General features: G+C 47.4%; 1 protein-coding gene across 1 annotated transcript in view; it reads left to right on the top strand.

The window, feature by feature from the left end:
• Window positions 1–15,812, top strand: part of Ppp1r21 (protein phosphatase 1 regulatory subunit 21) — a 64,071-nt gene that overhangs the window by 34,948 nt on the left and 13,311 nt on the right. Inside the window, exons 13-17 of the mRNA XM_032908703.1 lie at window positions 2,426–2,518; window positions 5,500–5,627; window positions 8,893–9,045; window positions 11,420–11,512; window positions 12,926–13,168. Coding sequence (XP_032764594.1) covers window positions 2,426–2,518; window positions 5,500–5,627; window positions 8,893–9,045; window positions 11,420–11,512; window positions 12,926–13,168 — 710 coding nt within the window. The remainder of the gene's footprint in view (window positions 1–2,425; window positions 2,519–5,499; window positions 5,628–8,892; window positions 9,046–11,419; window positions 11,513–12,925; window positions 13,169–15,812) is intronic.

Below are 15,812 nucleotides of genomic sequence, written 5' to 3'. Positions count from 1 at the left end.
TGTACACCATTTGCCATCTGAAGAACCCTTTGTTCTTTAGCTCTTGCTTTCCAGGCTGCCATTCCTCCTGTCTAGCCCTAAGCATCCACTTCTCTATCTCCTGTCTGTGCATTAACAGTGGGACCACTGCATGCAGTTTGGTGTGCTTGCTAGTTCATGTGGTGAGGCTTAGCGTGAGACTGTAGTGAGATTGACGCAAAGTGTGAGCCTTGTCCACACTCCGTGCCTCTGTACCAAACACTACAGGTCCACTCATCAAGAACCTGGGATTGTTTGACAGCGATGCCTCAGACATTAAGACACACACACTTCTATGTGGGCTTCCCTTTTCATGCTCTGGGTCTGGCGACACATTTCTGTACCTAGGAGCAGACCGGCTAGATCAGATGGTGACTGTGTTGAGCTATCTGAGGAGTTACCAAGACCGTTTTCCAAAACAGCATTTTGCTTTCCTGCCAGCAATATGTGAGACTAATTTTTTCCATGTCTTCCCTAACTGTCGTGTCCCCACCCCCCGACTCCTCCCCACCCCCCGAGCTTGCTAGGCAAGCGCCTACCACTGGCTAACGCTCCAACGCCCAGCTGTTCTTATTACCAGACTTCGGTCTTAGCTGTCCTGGTGGTTCTGAAGTGACTCTGCACTGCAGTTTGGCTTGTCCTCTCCTACTGTCCAGCTGTGCCACATGCATGGTTATTTCTTTGGTGAAACATCTGTTTGGATCTCTTCTTCATTTTAAATTGGGTTCAGTTGTTTGCCTTCTTATCACTGAGTTATAACAGTTCTTTGTGTATTCCTCAGCCAAGTCCCTTGTTGGATGCACCATCCACTGGATTTTCTCCTACTTTTACTTTGCCTGCAGCTTGCTGTGAAGCCCAGACATCTTTAAGTGTGACGAATCTCAGTTATCTGTCTAACTATTATTTTCCTTCTGTTGGGGAGGGGGTCCCACCTTTTCATATGTAAAAACCCTTTATCAAGTCCAAAGTTATGAGGACATGTTTTCTTCTAAGAGCTTTACAGTTTTGTTACACTTAGGTCTTTGGTCCATTTTGAGTTAGTTTGGGGGTGTGGTGCAAGGTGAGGCTCTGGCCCCTTTTCATGTGGCCACCCAGCATGTCAGGTCCATTTGCTGAGAGGACAGTTCTCTTGTCCTGCACCCTCACTGAAAGGCAGTTGACCACACGTGCAGAGTTTCCTCCTGGACTCCCAGAGTCGTTTCTGGATCTGCCTGTCTCCTGTGACGTCACACACCATTTTGATGACTGATGCTTTGTAGTGAGTGTTGAGATGAGGAAATGTGAACTCCCTACTTTCTAATTTTCCAAGAGTGTTTTGGTTGCTCAGGACCCTTTTTATGAGTTCTAACACCAGCTCTTGGGTTTCCGTAATGCAAGTTTCCCGTTTGCGGAACTTTGTTATAATTGCCCCAGGAGATAGACTTCTTAGGTCTTCTGATCAGTGAACATCATAGTTCTTTACGCAGTGTAGTTTTGGGGGCCTGAGGTTCATACAGTGCTGCTGCTCAGGGCCTCAGCCTTGGCCATGCACGCTCACGATGACAGTGGTTTGAGAGACTTCACTTTCTCCTTCCCTAGTTAGACCCTGGACTAACTGTGATTGCTGGAGCCGTCGCTCTGGACTTTTCTGAAGGCTTTGGGGCATGTGTCACTTACAGGATGATTGCATTAAATACAGGCTTCTTTAGAGTTAACATATAACTAACTGGTAGAATTTTTGAGGTTCGTGTTTATGATTTGTGACCACCAGAGGATGGTGTCGTTTCACTGTGGTAATTTACCTATCGTCCGTCTGGTTCAGTGACTTGGCCAGTTTCTTCTGTGCTTTCACACCACTTTTTTGCGTGAGAGCCATAGGCTTGAAAACTTTATCATGTGTCCCAGATGAGATCATTTCCTTGCTGCTTCTTTCTAGAGCTCAATCTCAGAGCCACAGTTGAAGTGTTGGGGACAGTTGTATCTCAGGAGCTTCAGGTCTCTTTGGCTTGCCAGGGGTGACAAGGGCCATGCAGCACTTGGTCAAGGAAGAGCCTCCGTCTCAGAGGTGTGAGAGCAGGTGAGGAGTGGGCTCCTCCCCACTTCTCGGCCATACTGATCAGAACGGAGCCTCAGCAGCCTTGGCTGGGAGGAGAAGGGGAAATCCGGCCTTAGCTCGGGGACAGAGGAGAAGGAGGCCTGTGGGCTGCGCCTGTTGGGAGTGGGATTTCTGTTGTCCTGCGCTGCTGGAGGAGAGGAGCGGCTCACTTAGGACGGACTCGTGCTGTCCTCCTGAGTTGTTACTGATTTTCTCTTCTTCACTTACTGTGTGTGGGTTCAGTGCTGTCTGTGGGTGTCCATGAGCGCATGCTTGCACACCTCTCAGCTCTTAGGGAAATGCTCATGGGCTTGTGACTGGGCTTTTTCCTAGGTACAGAGCCAGATGGACTCCTTCGGACAAACTACACTTCTGTCTTAACAAATGTTGGTGCTGCTCTGCATGGATTTCATGACGTCATGAAAGGTGAGCCTTGGACCAGGACCTGCGTCCGTGAAAACCTTCATCTTCCGATCTGCCTGCATTTCGCTTAAACACATATTGCCGAGGGCTACAGCCCCAGAAAGAGGCTCAGTAGCCTCCAGCTTATGGGGAGGTGCATAGCTGCAGCCTTCTCTTCCAGCCGCTTCATTCTGAAGAGAAGCGCAGTGCAGAAGAGGAGACCTTAGCACAGGGGTTCACTGTAGTGACTCAGCGAGGGACTGTGATTGGACCACACCAGACATGATATTTAGTGGCACTCAGCAAAATTTGCTATCATGTTAGAACTCAAGCATGCAGGCATAAAGAAACCAAGCACAATGTCTCTAGAAAATGGTATCCTAGTGCCCCTTATCCTGAGAATATTTATTTGTCTTCGTGAGACAGCCTCACTGTGCAGTCTTGGTCTAGGCTGGTGATCTCCGTGCCTCTGCTCTGGAATGCTGTGGTGCAGACACACACCCAGGCCCAGCATCTCACCAGCATCCTTGGTATTGTTGTCGCTCCGTGCTGGGGATTGAACCCGGGACCTTGAACACGGTACATAGTGTTCCACACCGAGCTGTATTCCATGCTCTTGCTTTGCCATCTGAAATGCCTGTCTTAAGTCTGGTCTTGTTGGGCATAACGTTTAAGAAATAAAAATCTCAGGTGTGGCGGCACACACGTTAGTCCCAGTGTTGAGAGGTAACGACAGGAGGGTCTCTGAGCTCCAGCCTGGCCTACGCAGACAGACCCTGTGCCAATAAATAAGGGAGGGAGTAGGTAAGTAAATAAATGTTGGTTAAGGACCTGTCTAGTGTTCATTTGGTTCTGTGCTTTTAAAAACAGTTGGCCACTGGGCAGTGGTGGCACATGGCTTTAATTCCTGCATTCAGGAGACAGAGGCAGGTGGATCTCTGTGAGATTAACATCGGCCTGGTCTACAGAATGAGTTCCAGGACAGAACTGTGCAGAGAAACCCTGTCTCCCCCTCAAGCCCTCCAAACAGAATGTCGTCGGCCACGGAGTTGAGGGGGTCTTCCGAGTAATAATCAATTCACAGCTCTGTTGCTTCTAGATGCCCCGTCCCCTCGCCCTCCCTTCTGAAACTGGAAAGGGCAGGAAGGAAGGGGAACGATGCAGGAGCTGTTTGAGGGGCCCCGTAACCAGCCTAAGTTCCCAGGTTCTCCGCACTGCTGGCAGTTAGTGATTATCCTTCAGGAAATGATTTGTTTCTCAGTGCAAAAGTGTTTTGTACAATGTGAAGGAGGGAGAGAATTAGTGTCCTCCTCAAGATTGGCATGTCACAATATCTTTATTTTATTTTTATTGATATTTTAATTCATCAGTTACATCCTAAGGAGCCTAAAATGCTTTAAAGACATTAACACACTTTAGTTTGTGAGGTGTCCAGGACAGAGCGTGTTACTTCTCTTGCTTGGAGGCTGTGGGCGATAGCTGGCCTCCTCAGCCCCTGTGCTGCTGCTGTTTCTTCTCTTTTCATTTTCTTCTCTTTCCAGTTTAGTGAGGGAGTGATGGGTTTCATCATGACATTTTCAAGCTTGCTTTTACTCTTGAAAATGAACATAACAAAAGAAGAGAAAGGTGGGAAACAGGAAGGATGGGGAGGTGATTGTGGGCCCTGTTGCTAGGGTGACGGTCTCAGCCTGTTTGCCTGCCTGGAAAGACTGGTGCGATGAAGAGTCGGAGTGTAGTAGCTGGTGTTAGCAGAAGCATCTCGTCATTGCTGTTTGGGTGTTTGTTTGTTTGGTTTGGTCAGGGTCTTACCCTGTCACCTAGGCTGGCTTCAAATTCGTGCTCCTGCCTCAGTCTCCTGAGTACAGGATTACAGGCCTGCACCACGATGCCTGGCAGGATCTTGGTTTTAAAGACAACTTTGGTTGCAGCCCTCTTCCCTTCTGCTCTGCCGAGTGATAAGACTTGCTCCCTCTAGTTTGGACATAGGGAGGATGTCCAGGCAGGGTGAGTAGGAGGTGGTTAGCGTAGAAGGAAAGCATGGGAGTGTCAAATGTGTGCTCTATGTGGAGATTGAATCCAAACCGAGGCAGCAGGATAGCTCAGTAGATACTGTCCCTCACCAGGACTGACCGCGGCGTTTGATTCCTAGAAGCCATGCGGTGGAGGAGCTGAGAAAGAACTACTGTAGGCTGTCACCTGGTTTCCTCACACACGCTGTGGTGTGCGGGAGACGTTTATGTAAAACGCTCTGGGACATACTAGCCCTGTGCCAGCTCGTTGGGTCTTTGTCGTGGCAGTGTGACATCGTAAGACCACAGTGTGAAGATGGACACTGTAGCTCAGAGGTTAGAGCACTTGCCAGAAACACACGGGGCCCTGGGGTTGGTCCTTGCTACTGAAAGAAAAAGAAAACAAAACAAAAATAACTCATGTAAGAAGGAAAAGTGGCTGAGGAATAGAGGAAAAGTCTAACTTGTCTCTGAACAGAACAGTGGACTAGAAGTTGCATACAGGGGCTGGAGATGGTTCCGTGGTTAAGAGCGCTTGATGCTTAATCACGAGGACCAGGTTGCAATCCAAGAACCCTTATCACATGGCTCATAAGTGCTTATAACTCCAACTTCAAGGACTCTAATACCCTCTTCTGGCCTTCTTGGGCACCTGTGCACACATATGTGCGTATATTCACACAGACGTGTACATTCCTGTACACACACACACACACACACACACACACACGTGCACACACACATACACACACACGTACACACATACACATACACACATACACACATGCACACACACACACACACACACACATGCACACACACCACCTCCTATTCACTTTGTAACCAGCTGATGTAGCACAGTCTTGATTCTTGAGGTCATTGTTTTCAAATGCACTTAATAAACCCGGAAGACTAGCTGTGAGAATCAATCCGACTGGCTAGCTGCATGCAGCTTGTATGTGAATACTCATGTTTTCATCTCATCATTTTTTATAGATATTTCCAAGCACTATAGTCAAAAGGCCTCCATAGAGCATGAACTTCCAACAGCAACGCAGAAGCTGGTAACGACTAACGACTGCATTTTGTCCTCAGCAGTGGCGTTAACAAACGGAGCGGGGAAGGTGAGTGTGCTCCAGCCTATCCCAAACTTAAAGTCAGCTCTCCACATGTGCTCCTTAAAAAACGTCAGGAAATAAAGCCTGTGCGTGAGCGTGTGTGTGCGTGCATCTGTGTGTGCGTGTGTGTGTGCATGTGTGCGTGTGCATCTGTGTGTATGCATGTGTGCGTGTGCATGTGTGTGTGTGTGCATGCATGTGCATGAGGGAGGAAGAGAGGAGCAGTCCCTGGTTGACCCAGAACTTTGTGCATGGCAGGCAGACCCTCTGCCACTGTGCCGTGCCCCCCAGCCTTCTCTTCAGTGACCCACCTGTTGAATATCTAAAACACCGTGGCAGTGACCGTTGAGCACTCTGGTGAATGAGTGGCTCATCCACTGGTTTTTAAAACCAAAGCAGTTTTTAATTTTTTATTTCATATACAAAACACTGGGTTTCACTATGATATTGCTTACGTATCTGACACTGTGTTTTGTTGTGTCCAGCCCCATGGCCCTCGCACCCCTTTCCCTTTCCTTCCCGCTCGTCTCTTTCCTCCCAAACAGCTCTTCTTGCTCACACGCCACACGCAGATCAACATCACACATCTGCAGCCATAACTCTTTTGAGTGATATATTATTACTCGTTTATAATACAGCATCTTTACCATTATTTTTATCTGCCATGGCCCCAGCCAAAGAGCTGAGAGGACAGCTTGTGGGACTTAGTCTTCCCTTTTACCCGTGGACCCTGGAGATGGGCCTCAGCTTGGCACTGGCAGCAAAGACAGTCCCCGTCTGCCGGCCCCCAGTGCTGATCTTGTTGGGCAGAGCCTGTACAGTTTCCTTACCTGTGACCAAATGCCTTGCAAGAAACAATTAAAGGAGAATTGTAGTTAATGGTTTACTCTGGAGATTATACATTAATGAGACCATGAATTCACTGCACGCGTGCGCGCTCACACGGACACACAGATACACAGACACACTCCTAAGTGTTATGCCCTGATGAAGTATAGTAAGGAAGAAAGACAATTATTAGATCCTGATGGAGTGATGTATTTAGTGACCTACTAAATCGCCTGCACTGCTGTCGGGAACAGAATGACCTTGAGGAATAGCTGAAACACTGGGTTGTTGCCCTTAACAACCTGCTGATGGCCACATACACACCAGTGAAAACTGCCCTACTTTGTGGTGTTAGAGCACAAAATGAGAGTGGAAGCTGGGATTGAAGCCTTTTGGGAGCTTTCCTGACTTCAGTCCACTGGTGGCACCTTGTCCCTTCCATTTTCATTGGCGTCAGAGTGTTTCTTCCAGAGAGATCCCCACAACACTGAGTCTGTGTTCTTGTGTGTATGTGTTCAGGGCTGACCGTTTGGTCTTGGGTAACTAACTGGTGCGCTCGCTCCTCCCTGGGAACTCTCAGTGTCCCTTAGTTGCCTGTGGTTCTTTGTGCAGGCCCAGGGCCTCCTGGTCTCTCCACTTTGGAATGTCTGTTGACAATGACTTGGCTTACCGTTTGAGGTAATACATCTGCAGCATGGTGGATCGGTGGCCGTGAAACGTGTGGAGCTGATGACATTACATTCGCAGTCAGGAAGCAAAAGAGGCCTGTAGGAACTAGAAGGCTGTTACCATAAGGCCCATCCCCCAGTGTCCTGCTTCCTCTCCAAGACTCCACAACCTCCTAAAATACTACCAACTGCCACAAAGTGCTCACTCACATGAGCCATATAGTACCGACCACTGGGTTTACCTGATGCTGTAAAAGACTGATAAAAAGTGAAACATGTAGACGATTGGAATGTGGTTGCTTAGTTTTGAGCAATATTTACCCGGGTTGAATTCTCACAAATACTGTCTCATATTGACAAACTAGGACACCTGCCAGTGTACGCAGAACTTCTTTCTGTAGCTAGGACGTTTAGCCAATCATTGTCTTTATTTCTCCATTCCAGGTAGCACTGTAGATTCAGAACCATAGCTCGGCACAAATGTCACTATGGGGCTTTGTAGCTGTTACATAGATTGAACACATGCTCAGTCTGGCAGGAGTCCACACGTTTTTAGTCTTGTTCATGTTCTATTTATAATTAACCAGTTAAGGTTGTACAGAACTAGGTTCAGGTAGCAATTATGAATTTAAGAGGCTTATGTCATATCTATTCTGTTGGAATATGAGATATTGAAAGTTAACATTAAAAACCCCAAACATAGATACTTTAAGAACAATATAGAAGTTAGAGCTGATGAGAAACACCCATAGCTGAGCATGCCGCCTGCTTTTATTTTTTTATTTTTTTTTTAAAGATTTATTTATTTCATATATGTGGGTACACTGTCATTGTCTTCAGACACACCAGAAGAGGGCATCATATGCCCATCTTTACAGATGGTTGTGAGCCACCATGTGGTTGCTGGGATTTGAACTCAGGACCTCTGGAAGAGCAGTCAGGGCTCTTAACCACTGAGCCATCTCTCCAGCCCGCCGCATGCTTTTAATCCTAGGCAGGTGGACCTCTGTGAGTCCAAAGCTAGCCTGGTCTACATGGTGAGTTCTAAGCCAGCCAGAGCTGTATATTGAGCTCAGAAAAGAGTGTCAGTTAATCACCTACAGACTAATTCTGCATCAGCCTGGGCTTTGAGGAGAGACAGAAACTGTAATGAGCAGGGCACGTCTGAAGTCTTCTTGTGTTTACATGGGTTTCCTATCACACGCTGTGAAGGTCGTCTCAGAAAAGTGCAGGCTTTGGGGCAGGTGTGGAAAGTTCATTTCATTCAAACTGCTCTGAGAGCTTGTGGTTCAACTGCTGTGACAAAACACTGTGGAAACTTACAAAGGGCAGCTTTTAAATGGGGGCCTGCATACAGTTTGAGAGGGTGAGTCCATGAGAGAACTTGGTGGCAGGCAAACAGGTCTGGTGCTGGAGCAATAGCTAAGAATGCACATCTGAAAGTCGTAGGTAGGCAGCGGCTGGGCCTGGCATGGGCTTTTGAAACCTCAAACCCACCCCTGGTGACACTCTTTCCAACAAGTACATACCTTCTCTCTCTAACAGGGCCACACCTCCTGATCCTTCCCAAATAGTTCCATTAACTGAGAGTCAAACATTCAAACATGGGGGCCTCTGGGGCCCATTCTCGTTCAGACCACTGCAGAGCTGTTGGAAAGCCATGTCTTCTTGTCGTGCTGTGTTTAGATTCAAACATGTGGGCCTCTGGGGCCCATTCTCATTCAGACCACTGCAGAAGTGTTGGAAAGTCATGTCTTCTTGTCGTGCTTGTTTAGATTGCATCTTTCTTCAGCAACAACACGGACTACTTCATTGCTTCTCTGAGCTATGGACCCAAGACAGCCAGTGGATTCATTAGTCCCCTCTCAGCTGAATGCATGCTACAGTACAAGAAGAAAGCTGCTGCCTATATAAAGTCTTTGAGAAAGGTTTGTGGCTGCTGCTAACCCGTCGTTTCTTAACTCACGTTACCCTTATTGGTCTTGTGTTGGGTGGGGACCACAGCATTGTGTCTTTTCTGTTTTCTTTTGGAACATTGCACTCACAGACTTTCAATCAGCATTTCCTTTTGGGAGCATCAGTCACAAAGACGTCAGTTAAACAACTCTAGAGTACTGGGTAGCCTTATATCTGGCCAGGGATGCCCTTCAGAGAAGTGGCATGCTTAACTATAAAGCATGCAAACTAGGCAGCCTAAACACTCAGCTTGTCAGTGCTCTAACCTGTGCCTGGAAGATGTTTGCAAGGCTGTGCTCCTCAGTGCTCATAAGTCAGAGGACACGTAAACGAACCATGGAGCATCCACACTGTAAAACCACACAGTGTGCAAACAGGGATAGAGTGGACACCATGTGCAGAGCAACAGTGAGCTCTAAAACATTGTGAATGCAAAGAGCGAATGGTACAGAGAAACTTCGGTTTAGAAAACAACAAGGCATTCTGCACAGCATGCGCGGGTTTATAGAGGTGCCCAGGGCCCAGACATATGTACCAGGCTGATAACTGATTGCCCCTGAATCGAAGCTGAAATTAGGGCTAATTCACCTGGAATGTTCTACTCTAAGAATGTTTGTATGTGTTTTATAGATAAAACCCTAAAACACAAACTATACTTACTGTAGCACTACGTACAGGGGTGAGAACCAGGCAACAGCCCCACCCACCAGCAGTGGAGTGGTTAAGGCCTACAGATTCAGAGAGTGAACTAGAGAGACCGTAAAAGAGTGGGGATGGTACACATTCCTCCCGTCACTATAACAGTGTATATCCTGCATATGTGTTATATGAAATATATATAATACACAGTGCATCAGGGGCGTAAACCTCTAAAAGAGTATATTCAAGCAGGACATATGCATCATGGTCATATAGTCTCTGTGCACATGAGCACACACAGACTTTCAATCAGCATTTCCTTTTGGGAGCATCAGTCACAAAGACGTCAGTTAAACAACTCTAGAGTACTGGGTAGCCTTATATCTGGCCAGGGATGCCCTTCAGAGAAGTGGCATGCTTAACTATAAAGCATGCAAACTAGGCAGCCTAAACACTCAGCTTGTCAGTGCTCTAACCTGTGCCTGGAAGATGTTTGCAAGGCTGTGCTCCTCAGTGCAAAAGTTTTTTGCATGTAGACAGTCTTCACACAGGGGAGAGTCCCGTGAGGGGTAAGACTGAAAGTAGGACAATGAACCCTGCATTTCTTACGTCATCATCACAGATTCTTACCATACTTAGAAAAAAATTACAGATGTTTCGTTTTTTTCTACTTCTGCAACTTTAAGTGTTCCAGACTACACTTCATGACTGTCAGCTAATACATAGGCTTCCTGCTCATCTGTCTCAGAGAGTTTCTCAGTGTTTGAGTGTCGTGTCTGTGCTGATGCACGGTGAGGCAGGGTAGCTTTTCATGCTTACTTCTAAGTCTTTTTAAAATAAGTGTCCCTAGCTAGAATTCAAAGAGTTCCCTATATATTAAGAATTTTAAAAAATATTTAAATTTATTTGTTCACAGTTTCTTACACAGATGTGGTATGTCTAGGTCATATCCATTCAACACCTCCTGGATAACCTATATTAATAATTTTAATTGTTTATGTAGAAAACAATTTCTACTCTTGGTATAGTACTGCTTTTAGAGTAGAAATTTGAATTGTATTTATTTGAGTGGTCAGTATGCAGGCACCATGTTTGTATGCGGAACTCTGAGGACAGCTTGAAGGTTCCCTCTCTTTACCACGGGGCTCCCTGGGCTGGAGCTCAGGTTGTCAGGCCTGACAGCAAGCCCTCACCCACCGAGCCAGTCACACTCTACAGTTCTGATCCTTATGCTATTTATCACTCAGTAGGCCTTTTCCTGTTTTTCATTTTTTTTTTCTCTCTTTTTCTTCTGTGGTGGTCATTCGTAGTCAAGGCCTCTTTCCCAAGGCTGTAGAAGCATGAGCTGTGTTTTCTTCAAATAGTTTTCCTCACCTACCTTCAAGTGTTTGTCTCCGATCTGTCATGACTAACAGGAGAGAGCAGGGCCTTACTCTTTGTGTGTCAAGCATTCCTTTCCTCTCTGAGCTGGAGGGAGCCTTTGTCACCGAGCAGAGGCCCGTGGACCTTGTCTGCTCTGCCACCACCCGTGTTTGGTACAGGTGCTGGAGAGCTGTACAATTGCCGTGACAAGTGTTTTTGTTTTCCTTTGATATATAATAACGGAGATCATCTGCATTGACAACCATCTTGGTTTATGATCACACTCCACTTGGCCTTCTTGTTTTGTGTGTAGGACCTTTAATGACTACAGTGCTTTGTTTCCAGCCCCTGGCCGAGTCTGTGCCTTATGCGGAAGCATTGGCCAACCGCCGGGTTCTTCTCAGCTCTACGGAGAGTCGGGAAGGCCTCGCACAGCAGGTATGGCTCCAGGAACATCATGGTCTGATTACAAGCAGAGATGGTCAGTCCTGTGGGAGGTTTAGAGTAGGTGGAACGAGAAGGAGCACAGACGGCGCTGGTAGTCAGTTCTCCATCTGTACCATGTAAGATGTTTGATAGAGCATGAGGACCCGAGGCGCTGTCCACTGACATCCAGGGCATCTTGCCTTGGCTGGTGTCATAGTTGGTGCTCAGTGGTAGCAACAGACGGACATCAGGACACTGAGGCAGGGAAAGGGGGAGGGGAGCCTCAGGCTATTTCCTCTTATACTAATAGAACTTTTCCTTTGCTGATCAGTTGAATTGGGGGCAGTAGATGCCATGTTTCTTTCAGAGATTGGTATAAACTGATATCAGCTTAGATTTTTGTCAGATATTCATTTAAATTACTTTAATGTCTGACTTATTTGTAATTTGGGAAAATTCTCCTTACAGGACTAGGAAATGCTTTCCCAAAGTACTACCCTGGTTCACACTGCTGCTTTCCAGAGGACACCATTCCAATTCCTAGCTCCATTGTGGCAGGGGGGATCAGATGCCTCTTCTCACCTCTGTGGGCATCTGATGTGGGTGCTGGGAAACAAATTGAGTGCAAGAGCTGCTAGTGCTGTTAACTGCTGAGCCGGGTCTCCAACCCCCCAAATTACTTTTAAAAAGATTAAAAGTGTAACATGCAGAGATGTATCAGATCACTGATGCACGCCACGGTTGTTACAAGTTTTCACTGCTGTAACCAGGATGGAACGTTCTATAGTGTGCGTGTGTGGGGGTGGTGTGGGGGGGTAGTGCTTCACTGCATAACGTGTGTCTCAGGAACAATTCCAAGGAAACAAGCAGGTTCTGTGTGTTTGTGGCGTATTCCAGAGCTCTGACTCTGTTTCTGTTTTCGATGTTTTTTTTCTGCTTTGGTGTCTTTTTCTTGAATTTTAGAAAGTATACATAAGATTTGAGTGTCACCAAAACACATGTCTGCCCACGAAGGATTCTTTATGTGTTCTAAGGAACATGTCTGTGCTGGATGAGCTCGCTTTCCCTGTCTGTGTGGAGGCCCATGGAGGCCAGAGGAGGCTTGAGCCACTGTTGTTCCTCAGGCAATGCCCACCTTCTTGTAACTCGCCGTGTGGGCCCACCTCTCTTCACTGCCCAGAGCTGGGGTTATCAGTGTGCCCTTCGGTTTGTTAGTATGAATTCTGGGCAGCAGACTCAGACCCACACTCCCTGCCTGAGCTGTCTTCCCATGGTGTCCTTCGATGGTTAGCTGATTCAGTCTTTGCCTTTAGGGTCATTCCTCGGTGTCCCTCTGCCAGTGTTGTTTTTAGAGCTCCCCTTCGGTACAGTCTTTGCCCCGACTACATTCTGTCTCTCATTCTCTAAACTCTGCTACTTTTTAAGGTTCAGCAGAGTTTGGAAAAGATTTCTAAACTGGAGCAGGAAAAAGAACACTGGATGTTAGAAGCACAGTTGGCCAGAATCAAGCTGGAGAAGGAAAACCAGCGGATGGCGGACAGGCTGAGGAGCGCGAGCAGTGCCCAGCTGCTCGGGCTGGCCCAGGAGAATGCCACTGTGTCCATTGCCTCAGGCCAGGAGGAGGCTGCAGCCAAGGCCCTGACAGAGCCTGTGCAGAGCACCAGTCTGGTGAGTGTCTTCCCGCTTCCCCTGGCTGCCATTCATTTCAGCGGTAATCGATAAAGACCCGACCCGTTCCTAAAACAGAACAGCAGAAGCTGCGTGGCTTCTGAATGGCAGGGGCCGGGAAGTCCAAAGAGCAGTAGGAGTCTGTCCAAGGTGCACTTCCGGGTTGTCCAGGGTATACTTCCGGGTCACTCTACATACATAGTGGACATAGCGAGCAGCCAGGGCCTGTTTTGTAAATGTCCAGGAGGCCGTCTCCCACGGGCCTCTCCTACTCCATCGCGTATGAACTCAGAGAGACAGACAGGCCCATCTAAATCAAGGCAGTTTCTATTGCTTTAAGCAGAGGCAGCTCCATGATATTACACGAGACTTTACCTGATGTCCGTGTGGACAGCTATGTTTCTAGACGATACGGGAAGTCAAATCAACGGGGATTCTACTTCTCTTTGAAAACACTTCCAAGATGGAGTTGTGTGACTTTTAGTTACCTTGGTTTTGGTCTTTTCTCTACACCTACTCAATTCTCTCTGTACTGAGTGAGGACTGAACCCAGGGCCTCGTTCTTGCTAGGTAGTACTGTATTACTGCACTAAATTCCAAGTCCCATAAATGCTTAACTTTTCTAGAAGGACCGCTAAGGCCACTTCAAAGGAATTTCCTGGTAAATCCCAGAAAGTGCCGAGCTCAGAGTGCACGTAGAACCCTCGGGCTCAGTCTTTCCTGTCAGGGATCACCTGAGCAGTCAGTCTCAGCCTCACGTTCCCCGCCTTCTCTGTAAGTGCTGTCTAAAAAGAAACATCTCTCTTGACACTGAAGAATTCAATTATTTTTATAAAGTTTTCTAGTTATACCACTGCTTGTTAATTTAAAAAAAAAGGGAAGTCAAGAAAGAGAAACCAGGGGCTGGAGAGATGGCTCAGTGGTTAAGAGCACCGACTGCTCTTCCAGAGGTCCTGAGTTCAAATCCCAGCAACCACATGGTGACTCACAACCATCTGTAAGGAGATCTGATGCCCTCTTCTGGTGTATCTGAAGAAAGCGACAGTATACTAACAAACATATAAAATAAATAAAATCTAAAAAAAAAAAAAAAAAAAGAAAGAGAAACCAGAAAGGGCAAATGTAGTTAGTCTGCCAGCTGAGCAGCTGAGGGAGTTGTGCCTCTGCAGTGCTGGCCACCACTGTTCTCGGTGTGTCTAGGCCTGCCTGTGGCCAGTGCTGCACGTGTGTGTGCGCGTGTGTGTGTGTGTGTGCGTGTGTGCATGTGCGTGCGTGCTGGCGTGTGCGGCAAGGCTTGGCAAGTGTGCAGAGGTGTCTTGGCCACAAGGTGTGTGTGTGTGTGTGTGTGTGTGTGTGTGTGTGTGTAGGATAGAAGGAGGTGCTCGGTGCTTTATCCACGAGCCACGTTGCTACCTAGGAGCTCTCCTAGACGTTGAGAAGAGTGTGTACATACGAAGGGTAAAGCAAAGGTAGAATGCTTCTGTTCAATCTAGATAGCAGATGCATGGATAAGACATCCAAAAAACACCAGAATTTAAAGGCTGCCCAAGAATCGTGTGACAGCATGGCAGCAGTAGTCACCATTGCATTCTGCAGGAACCACTTCAGAGTCAGTCTCTTCAGTGGGTCAGACTGTTTTCCATTGTCTGTCTGTGTCTCTGTCTCTGTCTCTCTGTCTCTCTCTCACCCCCCTCCCCACACACACACAAACTCTTATTCCTTCCTTTCACTTACTTCGGCATTGGTGGCGGTCATGACATGTACATGGCACAGACTAGGCCAGAGGTAATGCTAATGATTTTAGCAGGGATTTCCCTAATTATTTGCCAGACTGGGTCTAAAACTGTGGCAGTGTATTCCCTCAGTGCGTCCTGAGTAGCACTGTAGGAGTGTGAGTTGTAGCCACTGTCCATGTTACAGTTGAAGGTGAGGGAAGGAGAAGAGCTCTCCTGTGGCCACAGCTGGTCTCGCTCTAGTGAGCTGCTCAGCTCTCTGCAGAGACGGCATTGGAAACCGGTACACTTGGAGGTGACTTCAGCTGCAAAAGCCAAGGTTGATTCTTTCCTTGACCTGTAGTAATGGCAAACACCGTTTTCCCACGTGTAGATGAGAATTCCCGGACATGAACAGCTCTGGGTCCAAGTGGCGACTTTACAGGGCTGGCTCTATGGACTGCTCTTCCTCTAAGTAGGATGTGAGGTAGCATGTGTACGTCAGCCTTGTCTTCTGCTCCTGACCATACCTCTTAAAGGTCCCTCCCCTTCCCCTCACACACGCCGTCCCTGCTTTTCCTGCAGTCTAGTTAGTAATTGCTGTCCTCTAGCTCCTGGGCTTATGTGGCTTCCTGCTCTCTGTAGGATGTGGCCGTTCATCTGGCACTCAGGGTCTTGGGTACCTGTCTTTCTAGCCGCACCGTGCTCTAGCCCTTCCTCTGAGGTGCTCTCTGAGGTGCTCGATCCATTCCCTCTGCACCTTTGCCCGAATGCCCGTTTGCTCACCTCCTCTCACCAACAGTTCTTGGCGATGCATTTCTCACGAACTGCTATTTCAGATGCTGTCTTTGACGGTCCAGGTTAGAGAAAGGCAGGATTTTCATACACCGCTGTATAGAGTGCCTCAGGGTCATTATCTTTAAAAGATCATA

This window comes from Rattus rattus, chromosome 7 (genome assembly GCF_011064425.1).
Source record: "Rattus rattus isolate New Zealand chromosome 7, Rrattus_CSIRO_v1, whole genome shotgun sequence".
In the NCBI taxonomy this organism is placed as follows: Eukaryota; Metazoa; Chordata; class Mammalia; order Rodentia; family Muridae; genus Rattus; species Rattus rattus.
Note: the sequence above shows the minus strand (reverse complement) of the source record. Positions and strands in the feature narration are given on the sequence as shown.